The sequence below is a fragment of the Suncus etruscus genome, chromosome 9 (genome assembly GCF_024139225.1).
Source record: "Suncus etruscus isolate mSunEtr1 chromosome 9, mSunEtr1.pri.cur, whole genome shotgun sequence".
In the NCBI taxonomy this organism is placed as follows: Eukaryota; Metazoa; Chordata; class Mammalia; order Eulipotyphla; family Soricidae; genus Suncus; species Suncus etruscus.
This window is the reverse complement of record NC_064856.1, coordinates 82,535,409-82,553,472: the sequence shown is the minus strand read 5'-3', so window position 1 is coordinate 82,553,472 and position 18,064 is coordinate 82,535,409. Positions and strand designations below refer to the sequence as shown.

Genomic DNA, 18,064 nt, shown 5'->3' with positions numbered 1-18,064 from the left:
CCTCATCTCTCCGGTTGCAGAAGAGATGGAACCCGGGACTATGAGCTTGCAGACGTGGGGACGCAAGGAAAGTTAATAGAGCCCAGGTTTACCGAGGCGGTGCGGTACCTACCAGCCTTCCTGTGCCGGCACCTTGCTTAACAATGGCTTCATTGGGGTTCGATTTCTTCTTTTTCTTTTGGCAACTTCTGGGAGGTTAGAATCAGGATGGGCACGTAGTGTTCAGTCTCTCCAGGGACACAGTCTTCTCACCCTAAGTTGGTCCCTGGCTCACAACTCTCTACTCAGGGACCAGAGCAGAAACAAGCCAGCCCAGCAGCTGTCCTTTTGTTTCTAAATTTATTCTAATCGGACATCTGGGTTTGGAGAACCTAACCAGTTCGGTTTGTGCGGTATTTTTTGGAAAGGCTTACAAACTAATGGTGGATGTTTCCTGGAACAACAGTTTACTCTGGCCTAGGTAGGGACTGAGATGTTTCTGGAATGCATGTTTCTGGGAGGTGTTGAGCCCCCTCACACCAAGGCAAGGAAGTACAAGTCTTTCTTCCCATGGTCACCCTTACTATATACCTAAAAACATATTTCCAGACTATGTCTACCCCAGTCCAATCTTACCTCCTCCCCAAAAGCCCAGATGAAACCGAAACTGCTGACCCCTCGACTTCTAGGATTCCAGAAACCACCTCTTGGTGAAGAACTACAAACCAAAACCAATCCTGTGGAAGGAACCCTCTACCCTAAACTAAGAATTTACTAATTAGATACTGAGACAGCTTGTCCTACCCTCCCATCACAGAGGTGTATGCCGCTTCTTCATGAGTGTCATTTCTGGGTGACCTCTGGTGAGTCTTCCTACTTCAGTTTTATCAGTTGAAAAGACCAGAGATGGACAACGTGGAGGTTTGGTCCTGTAATTCTGCTGTCAGAGAGACAGAAGTTCACTTTCCGCTGCTTGAATTTCAAGTATCAGCAAACAGCAGCCCACACTGTTAGCTGCATCACACATGGTGAGGCTGGTGGGCAGGTGTGTGATGAATATATGGACGTGTTAAGCAGAGAGAAGGCATTTTCTCCTAAGTCCTGAGATGCAAAAGAGGCCTGTGTCATCTATCATTTATTTTGAATCCATCCAGATTCTGGAATATTTTCTGAAGCCTGGCCGCTATCCTTTATTTTGAGCCCCTGTGTCCAGCCTTCTTGAGCCCGTGTCCAGCCTTCTACAAGGCAGGCCTAGTGCCCACATCCCATCAGGCTGGGGAACCAAGATTTGCTATTAGTCCTTAGCAGCTGCTACATTGAAGGTGAAAACTCTGCTTAGACCAGTGATGTTGTCAAAAAGAAAAGAGAACACTGGAGGTGATGGGAAGGATAAGCAGGTGAACAGCACCTCCCCCCAAGTGTGAAGAGTGAAGTCTCTGTAGCAAACTTCCAGTCTCCCTCCATAGATTTTTCTCAAAATTAGCCTAGAAGTGGGTCGAGTTTGTAAAGGGATGACAATCCCTGGGAAGCTGAGGCGAGCTCAGGTGCAGTTCTTAGCCCTGGAATTGGCAAAGGGTGGACTCAGAGACCTAGAGATTGCAAAGTTATTCTTCTAATTTTCAGGGTTCCTAGCATCTCCCAATAGCATTTCTGAGATTGGGGAAAACAAAGTCAAAATCCAGTGTCACAGAGCCATGTAGTGGTTCCTCACCCTCTACCCCCAGGCATCACATCTCATTTCAAGTCAAGAGCTGCCCTCGAATCTTTTTTTTTTTTTAATTTTATTAAGACCATTCTGATTTACAAAGTCCTTCATAGTTGCGTTTCAGACAATGAACCAAGGCCAATTCCACCACCAAAGTCGACCTCCCTACACCAGTGTTCCCCAAGTACATCCATCCAATACCACCCTTTACACCCCAGCTTCCATTATTAACAGGCCCAAACCCCCAGAGTTTCTAAACATTCTTTCAGCAAACATGTATTGATCACCTCATCTCTGCCCGGCTCTGAAGACTGACTATTAATACATTAATGAGCATCGGAGGTGACAGCAAACGAACAGCCTGAGGTGGGAGGAAATTCAAGCATCCAGCGGCTCTCTGGCAGTGACAAGAGTTGGGAGTCAATGCAGAATGGTTATGGCTACCTGCTTTGCTAGGATTTTGGTCTTCCATTGAGAATGAATGCCAATGGCTGGCTGTGTGTGGGCACTGAATCTCTTGCAACTTTGTGTGAGGTTTGGGAAGGTTTGTCCGGGCAAAAGAGGAAGCCGTTAACTTGGGTATTCTCAAACTCCTGAGTTAAAAAATTGGATTTTAGGGAGGAGAAAGATGATTTGTCCGGCGTGGCATCCCCAGAACCTTGAAGCAAGAGGCAGCCTTGGCATCACTAGTCCACCCTAGAATCAGATGGGGAAGCCAACTTGGCAGAAGACCCAGGGAGCTTCTCTGCTCGGATCCCTCTTTGGAGAACAGATTTTCCGTTCTCCTGCGGGGCAGCGGAATCAGCATTGTCAGTGGTCGACCACCTTCCGGCCTGAGGCCTCTGTCCACTCCAGCCCTTAGGCTCCCTGGAGACTCGGCCGGGCTGGGCGCTTCCCGAGCTGCGTTTCCGCGGGCGGAGGAGGGAACCGCAGAACGTGTCTCGCAGCCTGGTGCGGTCAAGGTTGCACTCCCTTCCCGAGCTTAGAGTAACCGTGGGAAAGACGCTACCTTGGCCGCCGGAGCCGCCCCCGAAAGGCCAGTATACAAGGAGTCTTTGAACACGCTGCGGCCCTCGGCTCAGCAGCTGGTCCTCCCCCGCAGCCCGCCCGGCTCAGCGCAAGGCCCGAGGACCGCGCGCTCTAATCAGTCCTGCGTCTGATAAGCCCCTAATTAAAAGCAACCCTCCCCAGAACCAGCGCTTTCACCACTGCCCAGCTGGGGACTGCAGGAACGGTGGGGGAGAGGCTCTGGCCCATCGGGATCTGAGTGCCCCGGTGGGGTTGTGGGCCCCGGGGAAACTGCCCACCGCCCCCCCCCACAAAGTTGGGGCGCAGCTTCCCTGAAAAGTAGGGAGCCATGCCCTGCTCTTCGGTGGCGGTTCTATCCTCTCCTATTTTTAAACAAACAACAAAAACATAGCCCTTTCGAGGTCTTGCCTCTGTAAAATTGGGTGCACATGCTCAAATTTTGTTTGTAAGCTGGTGGATAGGATAGGTTTGAGAGGCGTCTGGTGTCACCCAGCGACATTGGAAGGGGTTATCTGGAGCACTTAGAGGGGGAGAAATGGAGGCCTCTGGGGTCACGGGAAATAATGGGGCTGATGGCATTCTGAGATGCCAACCTGCAGCTAAAACCAGTGCCTGGGACTGGACCTGCTGTATAGAACCCGTCAAAGGTCGCCCTACAGGCACACCGAACTACCCTGGTGTGAGCGGATGGAATCCGGACTTGTTTTTTGGGGGTCGAGAAGGGGAAGGGTGCTGTTTCAGAGATTGAGGATTTTTTCTTAAAAATTTATTTAAACACCACGGTTACTAACATGTTCATAATTGGGAGGATTTTATTCAACACAAACCTCCTGCACACTTGTTGCAAATACTTGATTCCTTCCTGCCTTGGAGGATGGGGTGGAGTCCCTTAAGATTTACCCCACTTCTGAGGATGGGGGGGTGGATATCGAGAGCGGTTGTGGGGCTAGGGCCTACACAGAGACTACACAGGGATGCGATGGATGTGAACTTGTGAACTTGAAGAGGCAAATCTCTTTCTCATTGCATGAATTTGAGGCCTCTAGAGCCCGTGCAGAAGGGGACCCTACTAAAATAAAAGTGAAGGGGTCTAAAGTGACAATACAGAGGTCGGGCTGTACTCCTTATTGAGCCGGTTCAGTCTTACGCATCTCTAATGGTCTTCAGCATCGCCAGGAGTGATCCGTGAGCTCCAGAGTCAGAATTAAACTTTGAGCATCAACGCCTGTGACCCCAAATCAGGCCAAAAGAAGAGGGTTAATGCGGGGGAGGTGTTAATATTGGGTTCCCACAGCTCAAAGCATGGAGGGGAGAGCATTTCTCAGGAGGCCAGATTCCAGAAACTGGTGGTGTTTGGGTACAAGCTTAAAGCAAATGCACACACAACCCATAATGTTAAAACCTTTTTATCCCCAAGCACCTGCACGCCCTACCCCTCACTCCCCGTATGTATGGCTCTAGTAGATTTCTCAGCAGGGAAATTGAGGCTGAGGGGCTCACATCCAGGAAAAAAGGGGGGAAACAGCGCCGGGCATCCTCCCAAAGCAACAACCTTCCCCGCCCAACCCGCGAGGAAGTCGCCCACGCGGGGCGGTCAGAGTTGATCCTCTGGGTGCGAGGTGGGTCTGCAGGGGGAGGAGCAGGACGCAGGGTCGCGGCTGTGGGCCCAACAGGAAGGGCCCCCTCTTTTATTTTATTTTTCCCTCCTTTCCCGAGGGACTTGGGTGTCCGTGGTGTCGGGTCGCGCAGCCTCAGACAGATAGCATTACTGGGTAATTACTCTCCCCGTTTCAAGCTCATGCCCTTTAACTGGCTCCGAGTAATTAATGAAAGTTGGTGCGCAGACCCCTGATTTACGGCCGCGAGTCAGCGCGGGGTCAGCCGAGCCGATTCATTTCGCTCAGCCGCGCGGCCCCGGAGAGAGAGCCGCGAGGTGGGTTTGGGGGGCTAGGGGGGCGGGAGAGGAACTTTCTCCGCCGCTCGGGCGGCTGAGGGTGTTCATCCTTCACTGGCCCGGCCTTCGGAGCACAGGCACAGCCGGACAGGGACGTAAATAACTTGGGGAGCCGCATGGAGGTGAGGCTTTAATGGGGAAAGGGCGGGGATCCCGCCTGTCCCGAGCGCACACCGGGGCTTGGATTCCTTGGCTTCCCTTCCAGCAGCCTGCAGAAGGTTGGGGTGGGGTAACCAAGGACAAGAGGACCCGAAGGCAGGGCCCCTGCTCTCCCCCTTTGGGGTCCTGGTTTTAACCCCCCATTTCCTTTCTTTCTCAATGCTTCCTTAGGATACAGCACGGTCACCTTCGACGGGACGCCCAGCTACGGCCACACGCCCTCGCACCATGCACCACAGTTCCCCAACCATTCCTTCAAGCATGAGGACCCCATGGGCCAGCAGGGCTCGCTGGGTAAGCAAGTGGGACGATGTGGCCTTCTTCTTAGGCTTCCAAGCTTCCCCATCACCCTAAGAATTTCCAGCTCACCGCAGACTGGGGAGAGAAGTCACTTAAAAGGGTGGAGGGAATGTTAAATATAATTTGCCCGAGGGACTGTAGTGATAGTCCAACAGGTCGGGCACTGTGTTCCAACTCAGGCACCCCATATGATCCCGCAGGGCAAAGCCAGGAGTAAACCCAGAACACTAAGGTTGTGACCCCCAAAACACACATACACAAGAGGATTAATTTGCCGGAGATCTCGCTCAGTTGAAACGATTGCGATTTCCCTCTCTTCACCCCAAGAACATCTTTCCAAACTAAGGCTACGAAGACCCAGAGGGTCTTTTTTTTCCCCTCCAATGTCATTGGGCCATAGTTGCAGAGAGCAAATAAAGGGAGGAAGATGCTTAAGTCGTCAGGTACTCAAAACCCCCTCTGCACGCTTTGGCATCCTGGACTCTCACTCCCGGACTCACTCCCACCTCTGATCCCGGGAGATGCTCACCAGCTCTTCCCTGCTCTCTGTAGGTGAGCAGCAGTATTCGGTGCCACCCCCGGTTTATGGATGCCACACGCCCACCGACAGCTGCACCAGCAGCCAGGCCCTGCTGCTGCGGACGCCCTACAGCAGGTAGGAAGGGGCTCAGCACCCCCGGAACTCTGGAGGGGATCTTGGACGTCCGATGCGGGGCCAACGGGCTCATGCTAGTCCTGGAGGCAGAGGGTGCCTTTTGCCCTTCGGGGTTCTGTAAAGCAAATGAACTCAGATTCACACCTGAGTTCGCGTTTGTCTCCTTAACTATGTGCCTTATTTTGAATTCATAAGAGGCAAATGGGCCGGAGAGATAGTATGAAGGAAGGTAGGGAGTTTGCCTTACAAGCAGAAGGACGATGGTTCGAATGCCAGCAGCCCATAAGGTCCCTTGAGCCTGCCAGGAGCGATTTGAGTGTAGAGCCAGGAGTAACCCCTGAGCGGTGCCGGGTGTGACCCCAAAACCAAAAATAAAAGAAAAGGGGGGGGAGTTGGGGGGAGCAAGAGATAAAAGAATTCTTTTTTTTTTTTTGGTTTTTGGGCCACACCCGGCGGTGCTCAGGGGTTCCTCCTGGCTGTCTGCTCAGAAATAGCTCCTGGCAGGCACGGGGGACCATATGGGACACCGGGATTCGAACCAACCACCTTAGGTGCTGGATGGGCTGCTTGCAAGGCAAATGCCGCTGTGCCATCTCTCCGGGCCCATAAAAGAATTCTTAAAGCAGTGGGCTAAAGCTAGATTCAACGCAGGTTCCACCCTCTCTTGACTTCTCACCGCTCAAAGCCCTCCCCACCTGCTGGCTTCTGGAGGGCTAAACTCTCCTGTGTGGGCACTCGGGGTACACCTTTCACCACCCCTTTGGTGCAGACCCAAGCATTGGGGCAGCACCTGTGGTTTCTGTTCTCTGCGCCGGCCACGCACTGCCTCCCCCACACCGTGTGCTGAGAGCTGCGGGGGCGCATAGTGTCCTGCGGGGGCCCCTTTTCCTGTTCCCGGGTAGTGGAAAAACCTGCTGCTTTTTCCTTCCAGGCTCTTTTTTTTTTACTTTTTCCTCTTTGCCTCGTGCGCCTTTACTCGGCTCTCGCTCTACTCTCCACCTTCTCTCCCCCAAATTTATTCTTCAACTTTGGGTGAACTTGGCCGGCATCCCGCGTCTCTCGATAGGGTTGCTTAGTAACCGGGCTTGCACCCCCCCGGCCCGGCGCTGGGTGGGAAGGTGGGGCGGGGGCAGGGAAGGGGCTTCGGAGGCCGGGGATTGGGTGTGCATGACCTCATCGCCCCCACCCCACACTCCTGGTGCTGCGGGGATCCTGATACCGACTGCCCCCAAACTCATCCCGAGGCTCCCTCCTCTCCTCGAGAGGACCCGGGGCTGACGTCAAGGGAAGGAGGTAATGAGGTAATGAAGGAAGGAAAAGCGCCTGCCCGGGGAGATTGGGTGGGGGCGCCGCTGCTGCGCCAGGGAGACCTCCGGGCCTGCAGGTGGAGGAGGGGAAGGAGCTCCTGAGAGGCTTCCGCAGACCTCAGACCCAAGCTTATTACACAGACCATCTGGGATTCTGAGGCACCCTTTCTATTCATTGAGGTGCACAAGAGTTTTGGGATAAAAATGATTAGGAAGGGCCCGGAGAGATAGCACAGCGGTGTTTGCCTTGCAAGTAGCCGATCCAGCACCTAAGGTGGTTGGTTCGAATCCCGGTGTCCCATATGGTCCCCCGTGCCTGCCAGGAGCTGTTTCTGAGCAGACAGCCAGGAGGAACCCCTGAGCATCGCCGGGGGTGGCCCAAAAGCAAAGCAAAGCAAAGCAAAACAAAACAAAAACAAAACAACAAAATGATCAGGAAGCCCAGCTTAACTAATTTTTATCTAATAAATATCGATAAACTTTAGACTCACTCAGGACTCAATCGCTCCTTTGCTTGTTGCTCTCATTCTGGTTTTTATGGAGAATAGTCAAATGCAACGCAAATAGTAGGGAAGTGATCATGAAATGATTCTACCTTCCTTACTGGAACCCAGTCGTGCTTCATCGTGTGCTTTGACACCACTACTGATCCAGGATTTTGTCCCCAGACTACCCTGCTTGTGTGGTTAGTGGACTGTGTGGGGCCAGGGAAATTATTCAAGAGGCTGTTTTGTTGTTGATGATGATGATTTACATGCAGGAGGCATAGTTCCTGAGCACTTTTGGGGGGACCTTAGCACTGAGCCATGTCCTCTGACCTACTCTGACCTATTGGGAAGTAGGTTGTAATCCTGCTTTTCAGGCAGAGTTGTGACAGTTGGATTGCCCCCTCCCTTACCTTTTGGGGAGCAGCCAGTGCAAGTAAAATGGGTGAGTCCCTGGGCTTAGTAGAAAGGAAGCATAAGGGACACTGAGCAGCAAGGAAGAAAGAATAAAGTGCATCCAAACCCTGGCTTTTTGCAGCTCTTTTCCCAACCAAGTTCCTATGTATATCATGACTTGGTATATCATGATTTGTGGTAGTTATGAAAGCAAGATAGGCTTTTAAAACATTATTTTGAACCATACCTGGTGGTGCTCAGGACTCGTTCCTGGCTCTGCACTTAAGGATCACTCCAGTCAGGCTCTGGAGACCATATATAGGGTACTCGGAGTTTGATTTTAGATTTGCTGTATGCAAGATAAGCACCCTACCTGCTATATTGTTGTTCCAGCTCCCAGGAAAAATTGATTGTGATTTTACATACATTTTAAAATATGCCTTATAGTGTGTTCAGCAATATTGTCAGAATCATCTTTTAGAAACAGTTGCTTATCATTGTTTTTTTTCTACCTATTATAACTTTTATGGATGCCTTTTTTTTAATTTTGTGTGTGACTGAATGACTAGATTTAAGATGTCTTTGTATGCTTACTGTGAGGATGAAGAGATGAAAATATGTTCTTCTTGGGACACCCTGAACTGGGAGCAAAATTGTACTCCTAAGTGCTATAGTTGGTATTCCTTTTTTATTTGAATGTCAGAAAAAAAATGCCCCTTGCTTCCAAACAGAATATTTCCTAAACAGTTCTATCTCCTCTCAAAGAATTTGTGACCCTTGTAGGATGTTTTCTAATTGGGCTATATATCAACACGACCACCCTTATATTGTTTTCTTATATGAGTTTAAGAGGATTTTGTGAATGCAATATAAGAGAAAAAGTCAGAGGAATTAGGACTAGACTAGAATCAATGCATGGTTTAACTTCTGAATTTCAGCTATTCAGTACTGGCCCCCTAACTATTCCTTTTCTGTCTAACATTGGGAAAATGGGAAAGACTTATTTATCTGTATTTCATTTTCCTTGTTGCATCTTGCCAGGCCATTTTCCCTCGGCCCTCCCAAAGCTCCTGTTTCCCCAGTCTTAAGATCTAATTAGATCAGTCTTGGGATCTAATTTCCCTTCCCAGCTCAGCTCAGAGGAGTGGTCTGTATATGATAGCACCTGTGTGGTGTGCTCTTGAGTTTGTTTGGAAGACATTATTTCTTCCAGAGAATTGTACAGTTCTCTCCTTTTCTTTTTTTTTTTTTTTCTTTTGGTTTTTGGGCCACACCCGGCGGTGCTCAGAGGTTTCTCCTGGCTGTCTGCTCAGAAATAGCTCCTGGCAGGCACGGGGGACCATATGGGACACCGGGATTTGAACCAACCACCTTTGGTCCTGGATCGGCTGCTTGCAAGGCAAACGCCGCTGTGCTATCTCTCCGGGCCCTCTCTCCTTTTCTTAACAACTGAACGTTAAAGCCATTCATAGATATGGGTAGGAGTGAATAGAAACTATCTCTCAATAAACTTATTGGAGGCATTAGTGTTTGATTCTGCTCATTCTGCATCTCTCCCCTTCCTCCCAAGTAGTTGACAGTTTTGCCCATAAATCACAAAGAATTCTGAAAGATGTGGAATCCCACCCTGTGAAATCCAATGATAAGAGAAAGAAGGCAACATGGGCCCCTAATAGCACAGCTAGGATTCATTAGTATGTACACTGTTTACTGCAGGTTGGGTCCTGAAATAGTGTCTCTTTGGGGGTTATACTAACTCTGATAACTCTAGAAAGTAAGTAATCTAATCTCTACTGAACAAGAAATAGGTTCAGAGACTTCAAGTAATTGGTCCGATCACACAAATGAGAATCAAAGCCACCATCTGATTCTGTCTTTCTGACTTCAGAGCCTGTCCATACTCTGGCAGAGATTCCTGCCACTTATTGTCATCTCTCTAGAATATTATTCTCACACAGCTCATACCAGCATTACAATTGATCAGTAATAACATGTTTCTGGAGGCTACTTTATGTGAGGCATTGTTCTCAGCACTTAATAGTATTAACCTTATTTAATCCCAAGAACAACTCTTTGAGATAGACTCTTGGAGATGGAACTACATCCTCCATTTTCAGAGGTAAAGGTAAATTTGCCCTATGAGACACTGTAAAGAAAAGAGCTGATATTCAAATTCAACTAGTGAAGATTCAGAAATCTTCTTCCTACTTACTGCACCCTCATGCAACAGATAAGTGTCTTTCTCTTACTCAAGGTGGCATTGTCCGAAGACTCCATAGACAAAAGTCTTTCCATAGTTGTAGCTAAAGCCCCATTATTAATCACTTTAACCCATAGCTTCCAGAGAAAGCCATTAGTAGATTTAAGACAGTAGTGTTTGACTTTGTGGGAGTCTACCTAAACTTTCTCCCCTAGTTTTAATCTCAAAGCCACAGTTATGTGCAGTTCCATCTAGTTTGACACTCCCGCTGGATGTGAACTACTGCAGTGAGGTTTAGTCTGAGCATCCATAGAGCCCCAGGGCCAAGACCTGCCTGCCTCTCTGTCTATAAAATACTGAGAGAAAACTGATTCTAGGGCATTGGTTTATTACTTGTTCTGAGGCAATGTCCCAGGAAAGGAAGACTTCAGAGGAAAGAACAATGCACATCCTCTTCACTAAGCATGCCTCCCCATCCTCCTGATTTCTATTTCAAATAGGCAACTTCTGGGACCTCTTTACTTCTGGTCCTGTTCTCTGTTTCATAGTTTGGTCATCTCCTTGGAACTCCAAACACCATCTTGGGTCCAGTTCACAGGTTGGTTCTACCTACTGTTTTGTACTGTGTTTAAAATATACTGTCTGTAGGGCCGGAGAAATATCATGAAGGTAAGGTGTTTATCTTGCATGCAGAAGGACTGCGGTCCAAATCCTCGCATCCCCCCCCCCCCCAAAAAAAAAAGACCAAACAAAAAAACAACTGTCTGGGACTTTTTTTTAAGGCAGTCTAGTGCTTTCTCCCCTATATTGTTATTTTATTAGCTTTGCATTTTCTTACTTGGTAAGGGGCACATCTAGCTGTGTTCAGGGCCTGCTCCTAACTGTGTTCAGAAATCACTTCTGGTAGTACTCAGGGAGCTATATGTGGTAAAGTAGGACGGGCCAGCTGCTCGGAGGTCAAGAGTTTACCCCTGGACCATCTCTTGGCCCCTACTTTGCAACTGTGCTACCAGTTTTAGTGAGGATTGTTGCCTTTTGTCCTTGAACAAGTAGAAGGCTCCCAATCTGAAAATAGCCACTGCTGATTTGGATATTTTCAGATGAATATGGTTATTTTCTAAATAAAGAAGTTAAGAGTAGAGCTTGTTTCCACTGGATTTTTTTTCTCATGTGAGAGAAACTTTCTCTGAACCCTGAGATATACTGAGGAATTGGGCTTAGTGGGAGGCACCTGTTCCACCCTTTAGGTTGACCTTCAAAATAAGGATAAATCAGAGTGACAGTTAACACTCAGAGAAATAAAATCACAGTAACCATGACTCTTCCCTTGATACAAGTTCCCTCAAGACTATTCTTATGTTAGTTTCCTCTCCTACATTGGTGCTGAAGGGCAGAAAATCTGAGATGGTTTCCAGACTGGTGGGCAGAGTTAGCCAATCCTCAGGCTTTGGAATTGGATGTGTCTCCAGGGACTGAGAAAAAATCTTGTTTCAAATATTCCTGCAACTTTTGTGCTGACCATGTGTTTATTAATAGAAGTTGAATCCCCAGTGGGTTTTTCTTTGGTTAACAGGCAAGCTTGCGAGAAATCACAATACCAAGAGATTGACTGTAAAATAATTATTCACCATAGCCTGCTGGGCAGAAACTTCTCAACAGGCAGCCTCCAAGGCGCCTCTGGAGGGACAGCATAGGAGAAGGACTGTGTGGATGTCTGGTTGCAGCCTGTGCTAAGTCTTGGTTATCAGGTATTAAAGCCACAGGACTCTCTTTGTTGATTCAGGGCAGTGCTATTACAGTCAAAACTGGAAAGATGAATTCTGTTCTCTGATGCCAACTACACCCACATTTTCTGGGCTTGGACTTTGTTGTTATTTTTTTTCTTTTCTTTCCCATCAGGATGATCTTTGTCAGCTGCCAACTACCTGGCAGAGGTGTAAACCTCATTTGATGGCTCCTTCCATCCAATGTAGCTTGGATCATTCTTCCTTGTTCTACTGAATATAGTAAACACACTTCAAAAAATGTACTTGAATTACACATGGGTTTGAAGAGTGGAGGAGTGCTCGTCCAGATAATAGCTGAAGGGTTTTTTTCTTCCTTTCTTTTTGTGTGGAGGTCGAGCACTCAGTAACTGCAGTCCAGGCCAAAACAAACTCTATATGATCTACTACTGATTTCCTTTTAAGTCCCCCCCCCCACTTTTTTTTTTGCTGGAACTGACTTCCTTTTATTTTACTCCAACTTGCATTAATCCCAGTTAGAGCAGTTTTCTTCCTTTCTGTCTTGCCTCCAACTTCAAACATTTCTTACATAGGAGACAAGTGGCTTTTTTTTTAATGAAAAATATCTACTTAAGAAAATAGAAAGGACACGTTGACTTTTGGAATCTATTTTGACAGCCTGCAATTCCAGAGTTCACTTCCGAACAGACTGAGTTAGACATTTGGAGCTGACATGTCTACGTGACCATTGCAAGTTACTGTGAGCCAAGCCACCTGCTTATCTGATCTTCTCTGGGAATGAGGCAGTTGACACCTACAGTGGTTATTTAATAATTAGATGCTTTATTTGACAGAAGCTATTGATTATTTGAACATACCACTTCTTTCTGTGAGCTTTCATGAAGAGAGCTGGGTGTTGACTGATTGCCTGAAAAGATCAGAGCTCGAACATGCTTAAGCCCAGTATTTTTAGCTTGTGTTCACATTGTGTCCTCTCCCCAGCAACAGTTATTGTCATTGCTGTCGTGGATTTCCAGTTGAAGGATCGTGCCAGCCAGGACAACTGATTGAGCCTCTGAGGAGTCCCAGCCAGCACAAGGCAGGATGTGGTTAGAATTGTGCTCAGATCCTATCGCTGCTTCAGGAAATCTAGTTAGTAATTTGGGGATTTTCTGGAAGTCCTTCCAGATTAGCCCACCCCAACTACATTACAGAATGCAGCTTTCCTTAGACCACTAGAATCTAGAATCAAGGAGTTCAGTGATTACTATTTGGCTCTTTCTCCTGAGTGAGCTGAAGAGGATGTGTCGAGCATCTTGAATTATTTTACTTTCTGGAGACAGCATAGATCACACTGTGTCCTAGAACACTTTACTTTGACTTCTGGATTCCTACTTTATTACTAAAATGTCATTCTGCTCTCATTTTAGTGGTAATGAGAGGGACTGGTGAAATGGTACATTGGGGGAGAGTGCTTTCCTTGCATGTAGCCAACCTAGGTGTCATCCCTGGTACCTGTTCCCCTAGACCTATCAGGACAGATACTTGAGCACAGAGCCAGAAGGAAACTCCTATCACAACTGGGTATGGTGCCCTTACTCATCCCCCAAATGTTAAAGATGGCCCTGGAGAGATAATACAGCCAATAGGTCCTGTCTTACATAGGACCAACCCTGGTTCAATCTGTAGCATCCAGCACTACAGGGTATAACCCAAAACCAAAAGTGAAAGAAACATTAAAAAATGGTAATGAAAAGTTGACACTTAGAGGTCACACAATGCTAGGAAGTTTTTAAAGGGTGTGGGAGGAAGAGGAGACAATAGGAGAGAGGGGTGCTGAGTATCTCTCTGTGCCCTAGTCATCCTGTGATAGGCAGAGATTTTAATTTTACCTGCCCCACATAGTCAGAGAGGAATATTGAGAATAGGGACAATATTTCAGAGATGAGAAAAAGAAACAAAGATGTTCTGAATTGTCTTCAAAGGACAATTGAGGCCTTTTTATATCCCTGTAAAGTCAGATTGAGAGAGATTGGCACTCCCATTTGATGAGATGAGAAAACTGAGGTTCAGAGACTTGAACTGATTTTCTCCAGATTCTAAAACTCAGAAAGTAGTGCTTCGCAGTAGGAAGAAATGCAAATATATATGAAATTTGAAGATCCACATTGAGAAATGTAAGACAGTCATATTTAAAAATACTCTGTCTAACCCAGTATAGCCAAAATATCATCATCATTATTATTACTTTAGGTTTATGGGTCATATTCAGTAGTGCTTGGAGCTCAGAAATCATGCCTCATGGGCTCGGGGGACCATATGGTACTCTGTGATTGCTCTGGCCCTAAAAATCTTATTTTTTAAGGGTGACATTTTTCATATTTCAAGTGCTAGGTCTAACCAGTTGCTCCCATACTAGGCACAGTGTATCTAGGAAGCATTCACTAAGATACATAGACTCATTCATACATATACATATACATATTACAGTCACATATAACCTATGTTGAAAAATATTTTTTTGGGGTGGTGAAATAATGCCCTTAAAATACTTTTCTCTTTGAGGTACTACCTTGTATACTACCTTGTAACAATCCTTAGGAATTCATGGCACTTTTAACTTTTAAGTTTGTGATTCCTCAAAGTTACATTATTAACCCAGTTGTGTACTCATCTAGTTTCTTAGCACTCTTGAAAATTACGATTCTTTTCATTATATGCAAGTTTGAAATAATTTTAGAAATCCCACCTCACCAGTATGGCCTAGGAAAATTGTCAGGTGGGGCTGAGTGATTTTGGTCGGTGAGCAATTTTTTAAAAAAATTGTGACAAAAATTTAGAGCTGCCTGGGGAATACAATGCATGTTGGCTGAGATTAATGATAAGATTAATAAATGGATTGCTTGATGAAAAGGCGCAAGAGAACAAAAACCAGTAGAGAGTGTGGAGGAGACTGTTTATTAATGAACTGTCAGCCCAAAGAAAGTTCAAGAAACTCTCCCATGTTAAATGTAGCAGGCTGGCACTTCTAATAAAAATTGGGGTCCTTCAGGAATTAATTACACTGGTCTTACAGCAAGAATTCGTGGAATTACGAAATGTAGTGGCACAGACCAGCACGGGCTGTGGCGGCACATGGGAAGCTGAAGCAGAGACTAATCATTTTTTTTTTTCATTGATATGTAGGATATTGTAGTAGCATAATAGCCAGTCAGACACAGGGATGAATGATGGGCTCCAGATATACACTGACTAATGAAACTACACATACTTCCAGTTTGAAGTCACTTCACATTTCATATATAAAATTCCCTCTTGGAATCTGATTTCCTCCTTATCCTGTATACCCGCCACTAAGGAGCTCCAAATAATGTTTGGAGTGATTATGAGAGGCAGATGGACTGGACCATGATTTATCAAGCTCTGCCGAGAAAGAGCACGGCCTTCATTTATTCCAACTTGTTGCGTTTTCCCTCACCCCTCCACAAGTTCCTGGGTTGGTTGACTGGAGTGAGTGTTCCTTAATTAAACTTTGGTGTTGCCTCTGCCCAGTGAATGAAGCAACCTAAAGGAATGCCGTGACAACATGGACATTGTCCAGGATTTGCCATCCGATACTCTGCATTAGATAATGAAAGCATCTCACCTTTTTTCATCTCTGCCTTGAAGGTAGAGTGAAAATGGCTCTTTGGTAATGTGTTTAGATCAAGGGTCCTCAGACCAACCATTAATCTCTAGGTCTCAAGTTTCCTGATTTAACCATTTAAGTTCAAGACTAAACTTATTCCTAATGGAGCTCAGTAATTTAGGAGACTTCTAATCGTTGATTTATGTGTTAGCTTTCTAGGAATGAGAAACGTGTAAAGAAGAGAGGATAGTTTTTTCTGGTTTATTTGGTTTAGAATTTTTTCTGTCATGGTACTAATCTAAATGATCAGTCACTTCTTCCCTCATAGAACTTGATAGAATAGATTTGGGGGTCCTCATTTTCTACTTCTTCCTCTTCTTTTTCAAAACTTGAATTTATCCCAGGATTGCAACACTGAGAATGATTTCTTCAGTTGTGTGAAGTTTATCCTCCCCTTGCTTTGTGTTGTCACATCCTTGAGTCTTGGGCCATCCATCATCCATCACTCTTTGACTTCTCAGCCCTCATAATCCACATGATACTTATCCTTTTGATTAAAACAACTTAATGGCCTTTTCACGAATAATTAATCTCTTTTTACTTTCAGCTCCAGGCTTTTAACTTTAATGTTGAGTTATCCAGCCTGTGTTGTCTTTCAAAGTTTCACTCCCTTTAGCCTCTTCCCCTCAAAGGTTTAATACCTCTTCGGAAATTTCAATGTTTGCTATACTCAATTTTTTTTAAGGCTCCCAACTTACTCTCATCCCTTTTTTTCCTATGTGCACAGATTGGTGGAAAAGAATGAAAAATTGTTTCAGACTTATATATCCTGTCATTCTAGAAAATGTAGTGCTTTTGGTAAACAGTTAAAAAACTATTCTTTTGCAAGAAACAGTGTCTATTTTTATTTTCCTGGTTCTGTGTTTCTAACTCTGGATATTTTTTAAACAGTGACAATTTATACCAAATGACTTCCCAGCTTGAATGCATGACCTGGAATCAGATGAATTTAGGAGCCACGTTAAAAGGGTAAGAGACTTTTGATATCGTTGTCACTAAGCAATAACTCATGGCTGTTTGAACTGTTTTAAAATTTTGTTTAACTTATGGAGAGATGAGAGTTTTAGAGGAACAGGCCTGGTTGTATGAAAATAAGATGCTTTCCTACCTGCTCCAGTTGTTGCACTGTAATCAAAATCATATTTCCAGGAATATAAATGGGGGATTTTTTTTCTTTTTGCTCTGGATTTGGAGTAAAGTGGCTTTCTTCTTGAACATTCTATAGTTCTTCAGAATTGCACTTATTCAGCCTCATTAAATATTTGTGTGGTTTATTTTTTATTTTTACTGTTCTCACAACTGTTGACATTATCTTATCAAAAATGCTTTGGATTTACAAAAATCTAGGATCCAAATTTATATTTCAGAGGTGATGATTTTGACAATCTAGAGTTAGATATGTTCATACCTGGTTGTTGAACCAGTAGGTTTTCTTTGTACTTGGTATAAAGAACTACACTTGGGAGAACACAGCTGTCATGCCTAGGTAAGGGTAGTTCTTTACACTTGGGAATAAAAAGCATTTGAGACTTGTTTCAGTAGTCAGGAGGATGGGCATTTGGAAATCACATTCATGGAGCTCATTTGGAGCCTCCAGGTCACCTTATCTGCTCTTCCTAACAACATTTTGAGGCGTGTGTTCTCTTATGCCCTTTTTTTACAAATAAGCAGATCAACTCAAAGTGTTGTCATTTTCCAGATTCATATAAGTGATTGAACTGGGATTCTACACCCAGCTCCGATTCTCAAGTCCCAGATCTTCCCATCATTCCTATGGGGTACTTTTTACCCCACCATCAAGTACCTCTGTCTCACCTCTGAGCATTGAAGACTTAGTTCAGCAATTTGAATTAAACAGCCAACTTCTCTTTTCTGTGTTTTTAGGGTCTTTCATTGGATTCTGGGATCTGGGGGAGGGGGCTTGTTAGAACCATGCATGCTCCATTCCCCATTCCCCACTTCTTCTCTTCTAGAGTTGCTGCTGGGAGCGCCAGCTCAATGAAATGGACAGAAGGGCAGAGCAAGTGAGTGGACAAAACATTGATGGCAAAGTGAATGATGTAGGCCTTGTTGAGTGGAACCGGGGCCATGTAGGAGTTAGGACTGATAATGGGTAATCAGGGAAGCAGTTGGTGGGCCCTGGGATGGAAAAACCTTTCAATACTTTTGACCCACTTCCCTTTCTTTCCCCCTCCAATCACCTTCTGTTATTTCCTTTTAAAATTATTTTAAAAATATTTTTGTGGAGGTAGTAGAAGGGTTGTGACCACATGGGGATGTGCTCATGGTACCACCATGGACTGTGTTGATAATTATCTGGTATGGGCATTGTATATGGGGCCTCATATATGTAGAGTATGTACTTTAGCTCTTCAGCTAAATTTCTGGCCCCTTTTATATATTGTAGACATACTGTGGGCAAAAATGAAGACAGTTTTCATGAAAAAAAATTAGAAGCAATTTTTTAATGATGCAATAGGAAC

General features: G+C 45.6%; 1 protein-coding gene across 1 annotated transcript in view; it reads left to right on the top strand.

The window, feature by feature from the left end:
* Positions 1-18,064, top strand: part of WT1 (WT1 transcription factor) — a 53,791-nt gene that overhangs the window by 2,170 nt on the left and 33,557 nt on the right. Inside the window, 4 exon segments of the mRNA XM_049780696.1 lie at positions 4,998-5,120; positions 5,679-5,781; positions 16,473-16,550; positions 17,555-17,605. Coding sequence (XP_049636653.1) covers positions 4,998-5,120; positions 5,679-5,781; positions 16,473-16,550; positions 17,555-17,605 — 355 coding nt within the window.